Source organism: Dreissena polymorpha, chromosome 1 (genome assembly GCF_020536995.1).
Source record: "Dreissena polymorpha isolate Duluth1 chromosome 1, UMN_Dpol_1.0, whole genome shotgun sequence".
NCBI classification, from domain to species: domain Eukaryota; kingdom Metazoa; phylum Mollusca; class Bivalvia; order Myida; family Dreissenidae; genus Dreissena; species Dreissena polymorpha.
This window is the reverse complement of record NC_068355.1, coordinates 87,346,026-87,360,564: the sequence shown is the minus strand read 5'-3', so window position 1 is coordinate 87,360,564 and position 14,539 is coordinate 87,346,026. Positions and strand designations below refer to the sequence as shown.

At 35.1% G+C, this 14,539-nt stretch overlaps 1 protein-coding gene across 1 annotated transcript in view; it reads right to left on the bottom strand.

The window, feature by feature from the left end:
* Positions 1-6,018: 6,018 nt before the first annotated feature.
* The window catches only part of LOC127835064 (voltage-gated hydrogen channel 1-like), a 20,039-nt gene continuing 11,518 nt past the window's right edge, over positions 6,019-14,539 (bottom strand). The window contains exons 3-4 of the mRNA XM_052361339.1: positions 13,258-13,741; positions 6,019-6,801 (exon numbers count right to left, since the gene is read on the bottom strand). Coding sequence (XP_052217299.1) covers positions 6,554-6,801; positions 13,258-13,741 — 732 coding nt within the window. The 3' untranslated portion in view covers positions 6,019-6,553. The remainder of the gene's footprint in view (positions 6,802-13,257; positions 13,742-14,539) is intronic.

Genomic DNA, 14,539 nt, shown 5'->3' with positions numbered 1-14,539 from the left:
GAGGTAAATAACAAAATTGTTAAGTCTTTGAAATAAAAGTGTGACTCTTATTATCCACCATACCTGGATTTTTAAAAAGTAGTTACGTTTTAGTTATTTTTAGAACTTTGTTTAGGAAATTTATCCAAAAAAGGCAGTTGAATAAAAACTCATTTGTTGTTTTATGACAATAATTTTCTGTGAAATGTTGCTTACTTGACCTTGTATATGTATATAGCTTTGTATTTATTCAACTTTAGGTAGTGCATATCCGTCCTAACTTTAGATTGAGATTTTGTAAATTAGTGTAAAAATGTATTGGTTTTAAACCAAAATATGAATAAAGCACACAAATATTGAATGTCAAAAATGTGTTTATGTTATTCTATCCGTCTTAAGCTTTAAAATGATATATAGTTTGACCATATTGTACCACATTGAATGAAGATAAACCAAAGCGAAGTTTTAATGAATTTCATCCCCCCCCCCATGAACCTTAAGTTTATTTAACGAACAATTGTACGAAATTTTCGTTGATTTTGAATAGTAATGTTACTTTAAGAAGATAAATTGCTAATCACAAACTATACTTATGTCCGCTATTCTTTTTCATGGTCTTTGTCCGTCATTTAAGGAGCATGCTGATCATTTGGTTACCATAACAGGATACTAACACGTGACATTATTTTTTTACAATTGTCCATTGAAGACGATGTACATATGTTTAAGTCTTAATAATATGTCTGCTTTGTTCTGTAATGTTTATTAGTGTTTGGTTGGTATGACTTGAATATATAAGTATGACTTAAGATAATTCTTTTCTTAAGGAGCCCTGGTCGGTCAGCTGGCTAAAATCTCATAATCATCCGACACATCTGCCGAGCCCTCCGCGAGTTTGGAAACGATGCACGTCGTAGCTTCAATTGCCATGCTACCGGCCTTCCTAGCAATCTTAGTGAACTTCACATCTTTTCGGACCTTCTTGTATTTCGTGCCCTGATTTGTGTTGCCCTTTGTGACAGTCTTACCGCAGCAGCAAAGCACGTTGACGATGATATCACCCAGATCTTCCATCAAGTGATGCCCGGATGTCTCGGGTTCGATTTCTGAAATAAGAAAGAAAACGATATAATTATGCAAAGACTCCTTGCATTAGTTACCTCCCCGATCAGTTAATGGACAAGCGATATGTGTAAACCTCCTTTCAGAGGTAACCTCCCCTATGAGTTAAAGGGCAAGCAATATGTTTAAAGCTCATTGCAGTGGTTACCTCCTCTATGAGTAAAACCCTTTGCATGCACCGGAAAAGTCGTTCCGGATCTGGACAAAGTATAAGTATGAACCTTTTTCGAATTTAATAAAACAGAAAGCAGTGACATTTTCTACAAATGATTATTTTATTTAAAAGTTACAGTCAAAAGGTCAATGAAAATATAAAGCAACGATTTTTAATCATAATATATTATAACAATACTAATTTAATCAACTATCATCACTTGGTATGCAACGGTGGTAGTGAATTGCTCGGAACAAGTGAAATCTTGGCATGGCGGGTTGATTCAAGTCATCGTTCAGAAAAAAATGTTTCGCTAGGGTGATCCGTGAGGGAACGTTTGTCTTTTCTATAAAAGGCGAGAAAAGGCGCAAACGCAAAACCAAAGCAAGATATTTGTTTTTAGGCAACTATTTGAATCGCAGTTTTGACATTTGGATTAAAAGTGAAAGAGTGCCAGAACATGATACGAAGAATTAACGATACAATGCTGCATTAATTACTTGTGACACACAAGTTGAGAGAATACCCTTCGCTTTGCTATCTCGTATCGTGTTAAACTCGAATTCTCGAGCTTTACACCTAAAGTCGAAAGAGAGGGGTCAATATTTGCCTTACACATTTCAGAAATCAATACGTTTGCGTTTGATCGGAACATGATGTGTCATGTCAACCTTTGTACGTCAAACAAACAAAATTACCTTAAGGATAACATATTTTCCTGTCGATACATATATTTTCGTCGTCACGGTGTTTGTACAATCGGTAATAATTACATAAAACAATGTTCATAATTTTAAAAGCAGTCAATTAAATTTAGATCCTATTTAAATTGTTAAAAATCCTATGATAGTTTTTTCAAACACAAACATCTGCCAAATGACATAGTGGGCATCAATTGGTCATTGTCGTCTCAGGTACTACTTAAAAGTACCCGGTTACTCTTGAGTATATTACAAAGTACTCTGGAGTATGTAAGGGTGCATTTAAGCTTATTTTTCATAAAGGCGGACAGTGTTATAAATTTAATAGTATTCGGTGTACGTCTAAGTAGTACCTGAGCCGATAACGAAGAATTCAGCCACTACAATGGGTCATTGTCGGCTCATGACGTATTTAAAAGTAATCCAGGTACTTATGAGAAAAAGTACTCCGGTGCCTTTAAGCGCAGTTTCCGTATCCAGTGTAAATTGGAGTAAATTTATGAGTACCCGGTGTATTTTGTCATTAGTACCTGAGCCCGCAAGAACCAATTGAGCCAAAAGGCACTCTTACTTTCCATGGCCGCTTTAGACGCTTCCTCCTAGACCGCTTTTAAGACTTGACCACCAGCCGTCTGTGCCTCTTTCTTCGCTGCAAGAACTGAGAATGACCAGATTTGTATGTATGTGTATATGTTTTGAAGTTTTTAAAGTACCTTCACGTTAAATCGTCATTATGTGCAACCCAATGTGTGTACAGCACAGCAGCCTATTTTGCTAGAAAATAAATTTCAGCTTTGTTTATAAACTGAAAAAATTTATTTAAAAATCATATTTTTTAAACTAAATGTAATAAACAATCGGTTTTAACGTTGCTCAGAAGTATACCGCAACGTATTCATTTGAAAGGTCGCCGCGGCATAATGGATATGGTGTCCGCCTAGCGATTGGGAGGTCACGTGCTCGATCCCCACAGTGGGAACGTTCTTTAGATCTCCCCCAAAGACAGCAAATACAGGTTCTAGTCCCGGGAAACGGACTCGAGAGCGTTTCAAATAAGCCTTAGGCTTTCCATGCAATTGATCTGAAATAAATAGGTTTAAACTAACGCACCCACTTTCAGCAGCCGTGTTCTTCTTTTCTGACGATACTGACGTCATAATGGGGGAACTACTTCTCAGCGAGGGATACAACTGATTCACGGGCATATTTAGAGATATATGGCAAAATTCTTACGCAGATGACGTTACGGCTATCGGCACTAGAATGGTAAATGGAAATATTTATAAAATGTAGATGTGGCAAAGAATAAAATCAATAACAGCTGAATGTTAATGTTAATTTCCATTCATAACAAAAAAGGTTAAGTATTGTTTATTTAAGTATCTGGTAGTAACATTCCTTCAGTTTTAACTTGTGAGTCACTTTCAATGATGAGCAATTACTTCTGGTTAGGTCCTATTGTGATTGTTTGGCAGATAGTGTTTAATTTGTGTCTCTTAATTAATCAAGCTGTTATGAATTTATTAATGCTCGTTTACGAGCACAATATTTAAACACTGTGAACACCTATTTAAACTTAAACGCTGTGAACACTTATTTAAACGGTATTTCTTTTGCATTATTTATGCTGAACCAATATCGCCTGGAGAGCGCATACCCGTTATTACACTGACAACTCAGTGAGTACACAATAGTACAAAGGTTCAAAGACATTATAGCCGTTTACCTTGTCGCATGGTATAGGGGAGATAACCCTGGGTTATGGTTAAGTTAGGATTAGTGTTAGGGGTCGGGTTATAGTTAAGGTTAGGTTTAAGGCTAACCCTAACCCAAACCCGACCCCTAAACCTAACCATAACCCTTACCCTAACCCTCTTTAGCCCCCTTGCACATAACAATGCCATGCCTCGCTCGTTGTCGTTGTCCGCTTCCCATTCCCTTTTTGTTGAACCGACTTGTCAATATCAGTGTTTCAACTTTCGAACTCTCGTTAAGGTTTTGAGATACTTTGGAGTAAAGTTTATGAAAATAATAAAATACAAGTCTTCATAAATACAAATTATAATACGTTATAAAAATTGAATGGGTGCAATAATAAAACTAGCAATACTACTACTACCACTGCTACTACTACTACTACTACTACTACTACTACTACTACTACTACTACTACTACTACTACTACTACTACTACTACTAATAATAATAATAATATTATTATTATTATTATTATTTTTATTTTTTTAGTTTTTGTGCTATTGAGTTGAAATCAGTGCTTGTACGAGGATGAAATCACTTAATTTCGCCATTGATTCTCTTCAACTCTTTTTCCGTCAAATATGGCCGAACTAAGCCAATTGTAGTTTCCCACAATTCCTTCTGCTTCTGCTTGTTGGGCGCGTCGCTGCTTGTTGTGACGATTTTACAATCCACCCAATAAAGTCCGTTCACCGCGGCGTGTTTGTGGTTTACCGTGAGGTCAATTGGACATTTGACACCTTGAAATGGCGATATAGACATCCCAGAACATTGCATACAGCACGGTATACATTTCCTTATCCCTGTGTGCCAGTCACGATAAAATTGAGTTTCGGATGGATGCTATTTATAGTAACATTAGAACCGGAAATCCTGTTTCCCATGTAATATAACCATTACGGTTACGCATGCGCAATTAATTTCCTTCTATATTACATATAAAATAGTTGATGTTCGATGTCAATTTTTACCATGACCAAGCGTTTCAACACAATATCATCATACTCATTGGAAAGATAAATGCATTATCTTATGAAAAAAAATGCATGCCATCAAATTCTATGTGTTGTAACTCAAAATATTTACCTAAGAATAGGCACACCAGTTTTGACACATGTGGAGGCGACCATTTTTACTAAATAGTATGACCTACTTTCAAAGCCGGGAACCATCAACAGAAAAAATTGAGCACAAAATGGCTCTTTTTCTTTTTGCTAACAAATATACCTTCAAATTAATACCAAAACTGACCATTTGCATTCTATTTTACAAATCCTAGGCAGCATTCACTGAACAATGTGTGCTATATATCAAATTGACTGCATGTAACCCTGTAAACAGGAGTTCCGGTTTGGGGTTATGTAACCTTACGAATATTTTTATCTTGCACATGCGTAATATACTTTTTAAGCGTTTTCATTGGCTTATTTTCGTTCGATTGACCAATCGCATTTTGTTATTTTGCTGAAATGACGTTGCAACGTCAAATGTCGTCACGAAATGTAAACAACATTCGGAATTTATCATTATGTTTGCGTAAATATTTATTTAATTTGCTCATTCAAAGGCATGTGCTAAAAAAGATCTGACACTCATTTTCATTTCATACCATATTTTATTAAACTCGTCAAGGAAATTCGTAAGCAAGCTCGCCAAATGCTCGCTTACTAACAAATTCCTGGACTCTTTTAAAAAATATGACAACTCTTGCCAGATCCTATATATATGTACTCTCTTTCGTGAAGAATATGGATGTATCTTTATTGCGGAATAAACTCTGGATTGCGTGGCATATTAATGTATTTTATGCCTTCGAAATTTAGTCTTAACATTGTGAACATTGGACATAATTATAGGTTGGTATCTTAAATTCGTGGATCAGTCTACCCACGAAATAAACGAAAATGAATACCCTATGAATAATTACACGGCCGTTAATCACGAGCGCCAAATCTTTTTCGAGATGCATTAATAAATGAGCCAATGCAACATCTGAGGTGACGCTCAGGACAGGATGTTTTGAAATTTCATGGACAATGTTTACAGGGTGATTAGGTTTTATATGTTTTTTTCAGCATGTATTGCATTATTGTTTAAAGTCGGGTAATGTAGTACGCTTCAGCGAAGATTTATTAATAAAAAAGAGCGCCACCTCAAAAGTAGCATTGGCTCATTTAGTAATGCATCTCAAAAAAGAGGTGGCGCCCGTGATAAACGGCCGTAAATATGGTTTCACAGCATTAGCGAAATTAAAATGCAATGTTAAAGATCAATATCGAGATCACTATCTTACTCATGAACTGTACAACACAAATTTTAATTACAGCATTGTTTATGCTTTATTGCAACCTTTGTCACTAATACATGTTACACATACTATTTTTCTGACAATATACTCCTAAGAGTTTACAATGTAACAATTCCACATAATAATTTTGAAATTGCAATTCAAACTGTCCATGCATGTTACAGAACACTTTTCTCTTTGCCTTGGGCATACACCGCACCAAAGTCTGTTCTGAATGCGTATAACTGGGACGTGCTCTGTGAAAAGGGGTTTAATGCATATGCGTGAAGTGTCGTACTAGATAAGCGTGTGCAGTCCTCACAGGCTAATCAGCGACGACACATTCCGCCTAGACAGGATTTTTGCTAAGAAGAGACTTTATAATTAAATACAATTAAAGTGGAAAGTGTGATCTCTGATTTGCCTCTGTGCACTGCACAGGCTAATCTGGGACGACACTTTACGCACATGCCTTAAACCCCTTTTCACAGAACACGGTCCAAAACATCATTCTGTCATTTTTTCATATGCATGTTTATGACAACCATCTGTTCATGTTTTCTCATTGACAGGATTTTCTTCCACCTCCACGTTCATCAGACTGACGGGTCGAGGTATTTCCATAGGCATGATATCGGTGATGCCGTGTTTTATCAGCAGCTCTCGTAGCTTCTCAATCTCTCTCTCCTGGGCCGTGCAGTACTCGCGGTATTTCATGAGTTCCTCTTCACTCGCTTCTCTCAGGCGTCGTTCACGCTTCAATTTATTCTCCGCATGGATCTTCACTGACATCACTACTCCTGGAAGCAGCAATAATGGGCCACCTTACTTCATTGGAAAGATTTCTAAGAATATGAGCATTACAGAAGAGAACATAACGCAGGGTTGTTACAGGGACGTTTTCACGTTTTGGTTAATTGACAAAATTGAAAACAATGTGTCAGATTTGCAAATGTTCATTGTAGCTATGATATTTGCGAGGAAACAGTAATACTGAAAAATTACCATGCTCTAAAATATTCATAGTATGCATCTTTTGACGATTTAAAACCCTGAAAATTATAAAGCGTTACAAACGCGAAACGATTGAATAATTTTGAGAGTTCTGTTGTTATCGTTATATTTTGTGAAACTACGAGGATTTCCCATGAAATGAATAAAATAGATTTAAGTCTGTATAAGGACGGATAACCGAGTGGTTTAAGTGTTTGACTTTTACACCAAGGGTCAGTGGTTCGAGTGCGGTTGTGGGTTCCCTTTTTCTTTCTTGAATTGTATTCTTTTTCTGGAGCTATTTAGTTCCAATTGTTACATATATCAAACTAAAAGCTTTCAATGACAAACTTCTATACATGCCTGCAATTAAAATTAAGCAACATATCAACGAAACTTTTTAAAACAATAACAAGTAAATCCACATAATTGGAAAAATGTAAACCAACAACGAATACAATTAAAACTTTTGATACGATCGATGACAGCATATGATATTTAGAATGAATCATCAAACTAAATTAAATAAGCGTTACTTTTATCCCAATGACAAATTTAAGGTTCATGTAGAGGCTTCATTTTGAAAAATGTTGGACCCCTAGCATTGAACTCAAATTTGACTAAAGGAAGAGTACCACATTGAAAATGTATACATATATGCTTTAAAGGATGTTTTTTCTTCAAACTGCTACCAATATTGTACATCAACGTATCATACCATCCACAAAATCAATCAAAATACAAAGCGATTTTAACACTAAAATATACATTATTTTCAAAAATCTGAATCATGTTTATTCCACGTATTTCGGCGGAAAATTATATAACTAGTGAATAATATCGACATTGACGAGGGCAAGTTACGCTTAAATAGTAAAAAAAGTTTACATATCTAGAAATATCAAAACTCGAACACATGTCATTTCATCACCATGGGGGCAGCCATTTTTAAATTAATAAAATAGAAACATGCTAAAAACTCACTTATCGCCTAATTGACATTCCAAACGGTTGACGATGACAAATGCATTGGATTGTAATCTTTCCGTTGATGTTTGCAAACTGCACTATCAGACCTCATAAACACTCAAAAGAATAACTATGTAAGAAGCATTTCACCAATGTTTACAATTGTTGTCGAATCACATGTATTATATTATTGCGCATTAAATAGTACGCTTAGAGGCTGACAGAAAGATCGATACGTAACTCCGTTCAATTCATCACGGTATACGATTCTATTGATAATATATAATAATACATCGCTTTAACAATATAAAAGTAGAAATAATTCTTTTAAACGGAGTTTTTAAAAACGAAAGTGAAAACAACGGAAGTTGGATGGATATTCTGTGAGATGCACTTCGGCTCCAGAAAAACAATACAAATAAACTAAGAAAGACGTGTGGGTGACAATTTTCAGCTGGACAATATTTGAGATAGGGTAAGTGATGATATCTCTACGTGGTCATTTTTGTTATGTAGTGCGATCTCTTGCTGATTAATGTTAATAGTTGTTTTACTGCGGCCAATTGTATAAATCTGGATAACTCTTATCAAGCGGATAACTTTTGGTTATCCTATCATAAAATTGAAGATAGCCAAAAGTTATCCGCTGGATAAGAGATATCCAGATTTATACAATTGGCTACTGGTTGCCACCCAACTGTCAAATTAAGTATGTGTTTTCTCAGGTATGTGTATACACATACCCGGTTTTCTCACCACTGCACGTGGTTTCGACCGATTTGTTTTGCACGTTTTTCTACGGAGCACAGCGATGGCCACGCTTTCAAAATGGGTAGAAGGAATCGAAATATAAAATCAATCGGTTTGCCAATTTCTTTATATTCCTTTACAATTTTATATGTCGTCTACAATCTATTTCAATTTGAGATGGTTTAAAATTTGCAATTTGGTTGAGAGGTAAATAACAAAATTGTTAAGCCTTTGAAATAAAAGTGTGACTTTTATTATCCACCATACCTGGATTTTTAAATAGTAGTTACGTTTTAGTTATTTTTAGAACTTTGTTTAGGAAATTTATCCAAAAAAGCCAGTTGAATAAAAACTCATTTGTTGTTTTATGACAATAATTTTCTGTGAAATGTTGCTAACTTGACCTTGTATATGTATATAGCTTTGTGTTTATTCAACTTAAGGTAGTGCATATTCTTCCTAACTTTAGATTGAGATTTTGTAAATTAGTGTAAAAATGTATTGGTTTTAAACCAAAATATGAATAAAGCACACAAATATTGAATGTCAAAAATGTGTTTATATTATTCTATCCGTCATTAGCTTTAAAATGATATATAGTTTGCCCATATTGAACCACGTTGAATGAAGAAAAACCAAAGCGAAGTTTTAATGAATTTTATCCCCCCCCCCCCCCATGAACCTTAATCAAACGCTCATAACAATGAAAATACGATAAGAACATCGATGTTTAGTTCTTCCGTCTGTTAATCTTAACTCATTTTTTAATTCCGCTATTTTTGGTAAAGTTTGTATCGAATGCTCACCTCCTTGATAAAAAACGTCGATTTACAAAATGGAATGACTGGTCAGAGCGTATTATTTTATTCGTATTCAAGTTTCTATTTACCTATGACCAGCACACAAACCGCAATATGTTTTGGATTCGATCGTTTTCTAGCAGTTGTATTAGCAGTCATGATTGTGTAACGTGTTTTACTGCTATTGATTGCGAACTATTTCACACAAACTGCGGATTTTCATTTGCCCATTCGCCCAATTTCGTTTAGAAATAATTTAGAAATATTTATAATATTGCAGAACATGATTTTTAATATAACCCTGGGTTATATCGGACACCTCCAGGAAAAAGACAGCATAATCTCGATGACTCACAATTCGAAGCGGAATGCTTTTTTTCTTGGTACAGTAGATTTCATTCAACAGTATGGAATTTTCAAATATATTATATGAATAAATTAGATGAAATTATGCTATTATAAACTCTATATTATATTTAAATAGTAGATTGAACTGTGTAATTGGGAAAACTAATTTAATATATATTGCTTTTCAGCGGGATTGTACAACGATTGAATATAGCACTCCTATCTACATACATGCATGATAATGCAATAGTTTGGCTGTCCCATATACAGTAATGAGTCACATGAGAACAGAAACTTAGGTGCAGACATAAATTTAATTACGTCGGTTATGTAAGCGTTTTTTTAAATTACATTCTGGTGACAGCATTAATATTATTTGAACCACACTGGTGAAGTATCTCCTGAATAAAGTTTTTCTCTAATTTTATGAAAATGATGGCATGATTAGATATTTTATATGTCGAGAATTCAAAGTGATAAATAATACTTGATTTAACACATAAATAACAATAGAAAGTTAATGATAGCAAACTTACCTAGCTACGAATTTTCTTAGCGGGAGCTGTAACTTTGTGATCCCGCTAAGAAATTTCGTTGCGAGTAAAATCGAGTTTTGAACGAATATTAATACGAAATCAGCGCTCATTACTTTCTTGCTGATAAGGCTGGAAAGTGATCGTCATTAAAATTAATAAACAAGATAAGTATTGATGCAAAGCATCAAAGGGCGTCGGGAAATTCAGTGTAAAAGGCACTCAATGAAGTTAACCCCCAAATAACCATTATCTATGATTATGTGTTGTAACCCCCAAATATTTCATAGTTCATTTTATTTACACGGGTTTCCTTTTTTACTGGCATCCGTGTGCAGTTTTCATTAATGGAACAGACCTGTGTAGGTTTTAAAAAATCTGCTTCATCTTGTAAGCGTAATTTCATATTTTTCTCAACTTCAAGGGGAGATGATTCTGAACTTATTCTTACGTTGCTCATTTACGATAGGGGTTGAAAATTCATTGATATGAAAACACTGTAAAAGTTTGAAAAAATGAATGAAAACTGTAAATTGCATAAAGAAGCTGCATTTCACAATATTTTGAAATTCAGTAAAAGATCATAATAGATTTATTGCTCCGATATTCATCATTTTCAATAGGATTCGAGAAATACTGATATAAAAACACTTAACAAGTTTGGAAAGATTCAGACGAAAGTTGTGAAATCTTTTAAACAAGTGGAAATTATTTATTTTTCAAATTTAATAGAAAAAAATTCTGGACTTATTGTCCCGATGTTTCTCATTTTGAATGAGGTAAAAATGTTCATTGATATGAAGACACTGTAAGTTTGGAAAGAATCTGATAAAAAATGTTGACATAATCACCTAACCAAACAGTTTTTTACTTTTTTTGAATTCAAAGAGGCATAATTCTGGACTTATGGTCCGATATTGCTCATATAGAGTTTAGGTTGGGTCCTCATTGATAAAAAAACTGTGCAAGTTTGGGAACAATCGGATGAAAATTTTGGACTTCGAACAAGGATTTCAAAATTTCTCAAATTCTAAGGAAGATAACTATGGACGTAATGGTCGGATAATGCTAAAGGGCCCATACCACTTGGATAGTAATACGTGTCGCGCTTTGCGCTCTATATGTGGTTCTTAAAAAAACTCCGAGGAGTGCTTGACTCTAGGGAAACGGGTTGCTGGGACACAGCTCCTCCTTGATAAGCGGCTGCTTCCTTTATCGCAACTCATTGTTACAATCAATAAAACGTGTCGCGCTTTGCGCTCTATATGTGGTAGGGATAGTACTTAGGGCCTATAATAGACAACCATAAAAAACATGGATAATAGATGTGTTGTTTGCATTTATTTGTTAATATAAAAACACGTGTATTTTTTATAAGATATTTAAGTGATGTAAGAAATTTTAATTAACGTTGTCACCACGTTGCATCCGTTAATTTTAATAAAAATGTCCAATTGTAGTAAAATGGATTTTAAAATGTCTACATAAAATAAAGCTTTATTATATTTATTAACCTGACTGAAAAAATTGTCAGCCGCCGAACTGTTCCGTTCGTGCCGGAACCCGGGATTGAACCGGGGGCCGTTAGATGACTGTTGCGTAAACAACTTCAGTCTAACGCTCTCTCAACTGAGCTATTCCGGCTGACGTTCACGTATGTACTGCTATTTGGTTAAGTTGTGTATAGCGATCGTTATTATATGTATATTAATAAACTAATACATCGTACGTTTTCGTACCACTACGCCTTCCAATAAACTTGCTTGCGCGATAGGTCGTCAAAATCGTACTACATTGATTCTCCACTAAATAAGCAAATTAGAAAAACCACAAAATAAGTATATTTTCATTATGTTTTGTTTTTATACAAAACATCATTTGTTTATATACAAAACCAGAAAGTTTCGCGTATTTGCCAGTCCCTATGATCTTTCCCCTGTGATCAGTTGTAGATCAGTTATTAATTAAAACAATTAGCTTTGAATTATTGGCAATAAATGTTGTGATAAATGTAATAGGCACAAATGCAGTACGTATTTACACTAATTTACATAAAAAAATCACCACTATGCAAGATTTTCTTAAAACAAAAATATATACATTGATTCGTAAAATAACTTCTCCTCCCATAAGCGAAAAAAATGCATTACATATATAGTCGCCGCACTCCAGTGCGACGCCAATAATAATACACGTAGTAATAAAGGGTATTAAACGGCGAAAAAGATATGTCCCGGCAGGGACAACGCCATCTTAACTATCACGTGATTATCCTCTCTGTCGATGTCGTAGAAAAAATATATTTTACTGTTAAATAAAAGACCCACGTTCGAAAATCCAGATAGTCTTGCTTAAACAAGTATGTTTCGTCTTACGAGATATGTCATATTCGTAATCTGTTGAATGAAAATTAAAGTACGGCGGGAAGCTGCTTCGGTTATAAAGTTTAGAGAAGGAAAAAATAGGATGATATGCAATAAAAACGAAAACATACGGCAGATCTGGGTTGGACGTCAATAATCGGCCCAAGGCGATGAAGCCATAAACGGCAAACGGGCTAAAGGCTCTCGGGCCATTATATTGGCAATCGGCCGATTGTAGACATACGGCCCAGCTTTTTCGTATGTTATTTATGTTATATAATGAATGCGTGGCTCACTTGGGCCCAATGTGTGTTAAACATCTGCATTTCATGGCGATAAAATATTTGAAGTTTTAAGTTAATGGCTTGTGGAAGTAGTTTGCTTATCAATCTATTCCGACGGACCATTCGACCAACACAATGACTCCAATATTGCTGTTTTCAAACTTTGTTTGCGGGGTTGGTGTGTAATGACTCCATCACAACTAAATGTTTGCTCACCGTTTATTATGCGTGCCACTCGCCACAGCCTGAGCACTACGAGAAGACCTACAGCGCTTTCCGGCCCGAGGCTGTTTCTGAACACAACTTCAAGTACGAACGACACCACCACGACCGCAGCGTCAAACACCTCAAACTTGTGCTTAAAAAACTCACACCGAAATACACAGATTCGGACAATTGTCTCTATAAGAAAAAAACCGAGAATTCCAATACTGCAGTAGTGAAGAACATGTGGTGCAACTGTGTGGTGTGCCTCCTTCGTGAAGACATTCAAGTCGAGGAGAAGCTCTGAGACAACGAGAAAGCAGTCTATGATCACGATGGTAACCAAAAAAATGTGGAATTTGTTTGACTGTAAGAGATGTTTCAGGTCGTCTCTGGTGCGGAAACTAAGCTTGTTCTCCGCGGAGTGTGATTTGATGGAGTTCGCATCGACCTTCCCCGGGTCATCATGTAGCTGGTTAAAACCCTCCATCTGGATCTGCAATAAACATTGAAACCCTCAAGCATGTCACAATAAGTAAATTTTGCAGCAAACTTATCTGAAGTTAGTCATTAAATGATCTGGCATGGCGTGATTTAATAATTGAATACAAATAAATGAAAAAATGTTAAACATAAATTTGCTACTGTTTATTTGCCTGAATATAATTCTCATGTCGTTTCTAGTAGAGATAATAGAACAAAAACGAATCCTTACTAATATGCATGTTCAAAGTTCTTTTTTATGTAAAGGAAACATTTTCTTTATATTTCTCAACAAAACGTTTGTTTATTGACGTCGGAGAGCAGGAAATGACGTCACGACGTCAATACAACAGTTACGCAAATTAGCGCCAATTACAATCACTCGTTCATACAAATAAAAATGACAATTATATCATTAATAATATCGTTGACTTTTATTTTGTATTATCATAATAATAACCTTATCGTAAATGTGAAGCGCTAAATCAGTTGGGATAATTCATAAAATATGTTTAGTAATTAAATAGATAAAAACGATAATTATCTTTTTTATGAATGCTGTAAATAGGTATATTGCATTTCGTTACTATGAATCGTAACAAATTGACGTCGCGAGCGGGTTGCTCTTCATATCTTGCGGGCAATATGATCATATCGGTCAAGTGGCCGATTTTTCATCTCTGAAAAGAAAGGAATCGCGCAGCTTTAACTGAACAAAATGGCGTCCACATTTAGTGACAGCCAACGCTGATAAATAAAATTAAGCCACAAATCAACAAAGGAATCGAAAAAACACAGGTTAGTTTGCAAA